This window comes from Trypanosoma rangeli, assembly GCF_003719475.1.
Source record: "Trypanosoma rangeli strain AM80 chromosome Unknown Tra_15.4_contig_00506, whole genome shotgun sequence".
NCBI lineage: Eukaryota > Euglenozoa > Kinetoplastea > Trypanosomatida > Trypanosomatidae > Trypanosoma > Trypanosoma rangeli.
Window position 1 is genome coordinate 1 of NW_021706251.1, and position 6,139 is coordinate 6,139.

Consider the following 6,139-nt stretch of genomic DNA (forward strand, 5'->3'; position numbering starts at 1 on the left):
CATCACCCAGGAGCGCTACGAGCAGCTCAAGAAGGAGCGTACATTCCACAAGTTCACGTACCGTGGACTTGAGATTGACCCACTGTTGGCCCTCTCCGAGGAGGAGTTCAAGACCCTGGTTCATGCTCGCGCCCGTCGTCACATGAACCGCCACGCTGACATTCGTGCTCCCGTGCTGCTGAAGCGCCTGCGCGAGGCGAAGAAGGACGTGAGGGCTGGTGAGAAGCCAAGGGCTGTGAAGACGCACCTTCGTGATGTTGTCATCACACCCGAAATGGTGGGCTCCGTGGTCGGTATCTACAACGGCCGTCAGTTCAACGCGGTGGAGATTAAGGGTGAGATGATTGGACACTACCTTGGCGAGTTCTCCATGACGTACAAGCCCGTCATGCACGGTCGTCCTGGTGTTGGTGCCACGCACTCCTCTCGTTTCATTCCTCTCAAGTAGAGTGGAAGCGGAGGGAGAAGGAAATTGGGATGGGATGCGTGTTTTGTTTTGTTTTGTTTTGTTTTGTTTTTATTATTTGGTTGCGGTATTATTGACCAATTTAGTTTATATATATATATGTGTGTGTGTGTGTGTGGAATTGTCTTATAACATGTCTGTTTGTCTGTTTGATTGGTTGGTGGGTGTTGTTGGGTTTGCGACACAAATTAACAATAATAAAAAAGGTGTCAAATAGTCCAGTTGAGAAAATGCCAAAGAAAGGTGGGACGAAGAGGGTTTACGATTTATCTGATGAAAAACTTGATGCTTTAGTTGAAGCAATTGAGGGTGATTTAACAGTAAATCAAAAAAAGGCTTCAAAAAAGGGAATGACAAAAAAACAATCTTTGGATCTTAGTGAAAGGAAGGTAAATCATGCTATTTGTAAGGTACAAGATACTACAAGTGGGATGTCTTTTAACGAGGAAGAGTTGAGAATGGCCCTCTATGCTCAACGTATGTTGCAGGAAAAGGCCATCAAGGATGCTCAATACATCAATGTTGTGGTGCCTTTAAAGGAAGATCAAACTAAATGGCAGGAAGTGGCACCGAAAAAATACATTCGTTATGAGCAATTTGATGGGAGCCAAGATGCAATGGATTTTGTTGTTCGCCTTTTTACAAAGGAGCTCACGGAACCCTATAGCAGCTTTACATATGAATACTTTGTCTTTGGATGGCCTGATTTGACAGTGATTGCATATGGAATTGAAAGTGAGACAACTCCGGACTCGTCTGTTAAAGGGGAACGAGTGGGGGCGGTGGTTTCCCGAGTAACGCGAAAAGGACCTGGTCGTCCGCTGAGAGGTTATGTGGCGATGTTTGCCGTAGTACCGGAATTTCGTGGATTTCGGCTGGGAAGCCGTTTGGTAGCTCTTACTATTTCTTTGATGAGAGAGAAGGAATGTGAAGAGGTGTATTTGGAAACACCTTTAACGAATGCCCGTGCACTCTCACTTTACTTGAGCCTGGGTTTTGTGAAGACGAAGTTTCTGCCAAGGTACTATCTTGATCAATCTGATGCTGTTCGTCTCAAACTGTGGCTTAACAATGCCACATATTCTCACGGAGGAGTCGTTGGAGCAGACGAAACGCGTGAAATTGCTTAGATGCTAATAGTTATTTTTGTTTGGGTGGTTAATTCGATTGCCCCTCTGATTATTTGTGAGGGCTGATAACAACAACAAAGAGGACGTCTTTATTTGGGGAGTGGATAGGTGGAATAGTACGTTTACAATGCATATATATATATATATATATATATGGTTTTTCCTTTCCTATTCATCCTGTATAAGACCCAATGAAAGGAGACGTGAATGAATTGCTATGACGGAGAGAATCTGAATGAAGAACGGCAATATATTTGTTTAACCTCGACAATGATAACACAAAGGAAACACAAGTACATACACACAAAAAAAACAAAAAAAACAAAAACAAGGAAGAATAAGAAAGAAAGAACAACAACAACAACAACAACAACGAAAAACAAAGGCATAAGAATTGATCTTCTTATTGTTTATGTTTATTTTGCCCGATGCCGTTGGCGAAGGCCCTGAGTCACTCAGATTATGTTGTCGTCCTCCGTTTTTGGTTCTATCTGGGTTATTATTATTATTATTATCAATATTGTTGTTCTTCTTATTTCGGGATAAACTTATATCTGTATTTTAATGTTATTATTATTATGAGTTGCATCGTCATGATCATTATGTTTTTGTTTTATTTTATTTGTTGGTTATTTCTTCTCTTTTTTTTTTTTTGTTGTTGTTGCCGCTTTATTTACTTCCCGTACTGTTTAAAGATTATACTACAATGACAACTTTACGTCTACCTTTGCTGGGTGCTTTAGATAATGGAAGTGAAGGGGCTGTTGTTCCAACAGGTACCAAAGTGGCTTCCGAAGTTCGGGTGGGCAGAGCAGCACGGTTAGGCGACTTAAACTCTAGTAATCAGGTAGCCTTCTCGCCTAGTAGTCAGGATGAAGTCAAAACGAATTTTTCATTTGTCTCGCGAATCAGTAAGAACATTGAAAAAGTGGATGCTACTGCAGTTTCTCGCAGTAAAATGCTTAGTCCTTCCCTCAAGGAAAAAGCTGTTACGCGCAAAGACAAAATTAAACGAATCGAATCGTTCATGGCTGTAAGCTGCGCAGGGCATGTACCAGAACAGCAGCGATGGGCAAATATACGGAAGGTTCTGGATGATTTGGGTCTTCTTGAGCCCTCGCTTTCTGGCATCATTTTATCACTACGACGATATTTGAAGGATTTATTAACGGAGACGGAAAGTGTACAGGAGTCGCTGCGATCCGAAATACGAAATGTAGAAGAACGCACCTTCAAAAAATGTGAAGATTTTCTTGAAAGTCGAGTTCTTCAAGTTTTGCGTGATAAGAGAAAGGCAGAGGCAACGGCGAAGCATTTGCGTGAGGAAGTGCTCAAATTGAGAAGAGAACGAGATGATGATCTTATGAAGGCAAAGGAAGATGTCATGATACGCTTAAATGATTGTGAAAGAAAAGAGGATGAATTTCGCTTATTTCGAACGCTTATTGCATCTGTTTTCAAAACGAATGAGGGTCTTGTGAATCGTATAGATGACTTGGAGGCACTGCTTCGAAAGCATCGCATTGAGGTTCCACGGGTGAACGAGGATTTATATGCGTATAGTAAACCAAAAGGTGAAACTTCGGCCCCCCAGCATGTTACTGACGAGGTGAAGAAGATACGAGATCAGGTATCTCTGGAGTTTATGAAGGCATCAAGAGAAGAAATGAATCTTGCCCGTCTTTCGCTTCAACGAGAACTGTTAAATAATGCCTTCGATGATAGAACAGCATATCGACTTCAGGTAAACGGCCTGCGTAATGAAAATTTGTCTTTACAAACACAAATTGATGCATTACAAAATCAAGTTTTAGGTCTTGAAAAATATATTCATGAAAAACGCTTTGCGTCTTCAGGAGGGGATAGTGATGAGGTTCCACTAACACCAAGACCGAGGGATGTACCATTTGCCATTCAGACGGATCTTGGAATTGACTTGAGGAACAGTACGGCGCAGATTGTAGCAGAGCTTGCGGCGGTGGGAGCAAATTTAAAGCATCAATTAAATTCAGCTGTTATGACGCTTCGTCAGTTAAGTTCAGCAGTGGAATGGATGGAAGATGAAACTATGCTGAAAATTGCGGATGATACAAACACTCGGGGAGTTATACCAACCTTTCCAACTTCAGCATGGGCAACTATTCCTCATTTTTTGCGTACCCATGTTGGACCAGAGGTTACTAATCTTCGATGGACTGAAACAGGGATAGCCTTCTTATTATCTGTTTTTTTTTCTAATTATGACTCATTGCGGACAGCGTGTCGCTCTGTCCGTGACTCAAAGATGCTTTACCCTCGTCAATATCAACTATTCGAACGTTGTCAGCATTTGCTGGTGCGATTAGATGCCTCGTTGGATGAGACCCAAAGAGACGAGAACAATGTTCCTTTTGGTTATGTGGTGTCCCATTTTGTTTCCACCATGCTCGTGATGCGTACGGAAGACTCACCCTATTCTGGGTTACTCCAACCTGGGACTCTCAATCCATCTTATCCAAGTGGTGGGAAGGTGACTCCTGTTGAAATGGAGTTTGGGAAATACAGCTATAATATATGGTATGCTGCTCAAAGATACAAGGACCAACAACCATTGTGTCGATTATTTGTGGATGTGGTGGATGGAAGATTACCAGTAAAAATTTTTGAAGTTACGAGGCATGTACTACGTGTTGTGGAGAATCGTATTCGTAAATTTGACGTAGATGGAAGTGGTTTATTCACCTATAATAAGTTGGTGAGCTCTGTACTGAAACTTGTTGCAGATATGGATGCACAAGTTGGGCGTTGTGCAATTCTTGCAGTAACGGAAACGTTTCAAGCGAATCAAGCTCCTTTAATAGGGGGAAGAGTATTTATTTCATCTATCTTGGCAGATGAAACATGTGTGGAAAAGAATGCTATTTCTTGGAATCAGAGCCGTCGTTCATTTGCGGATTCACGCTTTCAAAAGAGTCGTGGAAGTGAAGAACCTCAAGGTGCTTCTGTTTTGACCCGTTTTTGGCGCCGCCTGGTCATTCAGCGCTACGAAAGGGGATACCGTCTCATGGAGAGGATTCTCGGGCCACTGGTGGTAGAAAGTCAGGTAGTCGTTGGAGTCTTTCTGCTACCTATTCCAAGTGCGTTGGAAGCCGTGAGGAAGTTTGATAGCCAATGCGGAACCATGACGGAGGAGGAGTTCAACACGAATTTTCCTATGTTTCCAGAGAACAAGGTTTCAGGTGAGGGGAATTGGAACCTCTTGTCGGAGACGCAGCAAGTCCCCCCACTCCTCACCAATGAATACGCAAACCTTTTGGCCGGACGTAAACCCACCCTTCGAGAGGGTAAAGGTATTCTGATGGAGGGACTTTTAAGGACCACATTGGAAGGCGTGCCTGTAATCAGTCGTTCGATGCACTTTCCTACGCATGAAAAGGAGGGGTCAGAAACGGATGCAATAAGGACCCCCGTTGTTTCTGAGGATGAAACGTTAAAGAGTTCACCGGTAAGGACGGCGCTGGCGAGGAAAAATGGCATTCCGCGGGGTAAGCGAGCGAAGGCCAAAGCGGAGAGGAAGTCCAAGGCAGCGACGGCAAGGGTGGAGGAAAGTAGTAAGGCAAACGTCTCCACATCGTCTTTGCCGGAAATTATACCCTCTGCAATGATGATCAATGCTGACAAGGAGTTGGTGGAGTGGTATGGTTTTTGTGCAACCCTTCGGCAATCTCTTCTTAACTTTAATGAAACCATTTTTAACGATGGAAACCTCCAAGGAGAGGGAGTACAGTCTTCAAATAAAAATACCGCGTTGCCGGAACTTCACGCCGAAGAGTTATCTATATCCACACATTGATGTAAGACCATGTAAATGCCTTTTTTTTTGCTTTACTTTTTCCTCGCCCACTCATTCAAGCGTTTTTTTTTTCTGTCTTATTTTTATGAGTGCTTATTTTTTTTTTGTTTGTCGCACACCCAGTAACTCATTGTCTCTTGATGTGCGTAGCCCAACCTGTTTTATCCTGGGTTTATGGATTCCCTTTTTTGCCTTTTTTCTTTTCTTTTTTTATTTCGTTTTGGCGAATGCTCCTAATTCCCTTTTACTCCCTGTGTTACCACGCATAAAGACGGAAAGGAGTATGACGGCTAACATCACCCAGGAGCGCTACGAGCAGCTCAAGAAGGAGCGTACATTCCACAAGTTCACGTACCGTGGACTTGAGATTGACCCACTGTTGGCCCTCTCCGAGGAGGAGTTCAAGACCCTGGTTCATGCTCGCGCCCGTCGTCACATGAACCGCCACGCTGACATTCGTGCTCCCGTGCTGCTGAAGCGCCTGCGCGAGGCGAAGAAGGACGTGAGGGCTGGTGAGAAGCCAAGGGCTGTGAAGACGCACCTTCGTGATGTTGTCATCACACCCGAAATGGTGGGCTCCGTGGTCGGTATCTACAACGGCCGTCAGTTCAACGCGGTGGAGATTAAGGGTGAGATGATTGGACACTACCTTGGCGAGTTCTCCATGACGTACAAGCCCGTCATGCACGGTCGTCCTGGTGTTGGTGCCAC

General features: G+C 43.9%; 4 protein-coding genes across 4 annotated transcripts in view, besides 9 other annotated features; all 4 read left to right on the forward strand.

The window, feature by feature from the left end:
- Positions 1-448, forward strand: TraAM80_09056 (40S ribosomal protein S15; the record flags this gene model as incomplete). Its single annotated transcript, XM_029385762.1, has 1 exon — positions 1-448. A coding segment is annotated over one exon (448 nt), but the record flags the coding sequence as incomplete, so codon positions are not given.
- Positions 449-487: 39 nt separating this feature from the next.
- Positions 488-518: a microsatellite.
- Positions 519-566: 48 nt separating this feature from the next.
- Positions 567-584: a microsatellite.
- A 16-nt stretch (positions 585-600) lies between these two features.
- Positions 601-645: a microsatellite.
- A 51-nt stretch (positions 646-696) lies between these two features.
- TraAM80_09057 (transferase) lies at positions 697-1,596 on the forward strand (the record flags this gene model as incomplete). The annotated part of the gene is made up of 1 exon (XM_029385763.1): positions 697-1,596. The coding sequence occupies one exon, from the start codon at positions 697-699 to the stop codon at positions 1,594-1,596; it is 900 nt and encodes a 299-aa protein (XP_029234384.1).
- A 131-nt stretch (positions 1,597-1,727) lies between these two features.
- Positions 1,728-1,751: a microsatellite.
- Positions 1,752-1,901: 150 nt separating this feature from the next.
- Positions 1,902-1,980: a sequence feature (A-rich).
- A 112-nt stretch (positions 1,981-2,092) lies between these two features.
- Positions 2,093-2,219: a microsatellite.
- Positions 2,203-2,253: a microsatellite.
- A 49-nt stretch (positions 2,254-2,302) lies between these two features.
- TraAM80_09058 (uncharacterized protein) lies at positions 2,303-5,428 on the forward strand (the record flags this gene model as incomplete). The annotated part of the gene is made up of 1 exon (XM_029385764.1): positions 2,303-5,428. One exon carries the CDS (start codon positions 2,303-2,305, stop codon positions 5,426-5,428), a length of 3,126 nt encoding a protein of 1,041 aa, XP_029234385.1.
- Positions 5,429-5,490: 62 nt separating this feature from the next.
- Positions 5,491-5,538: a microsatellite.
- Positions 5,539-5,612: 74 nt separating this feature from the next.
- Positions 5,613-5,650: a microsatellite.
- Positions 5,651-5,711: 61 nt separating this feature from the next.
- Positions 5,712-6,139, forward strand: part of TraAM80_09059 (40S ribosomal protein S15) — a gene marked incomplete at both ends in the record, with an annotated part of 504 nt that continues 76 nt past the window's right edge. Inside the window, one exon of the mRNA XM_029385765.1 lies at positions 5,712-6,139. This exon is cut by the window's right edge and continues 76 nt beyond it. Within this exon, the coding sequence (XP_029234386.1) occupies positions 5,712-6,139 (428 nt within the window).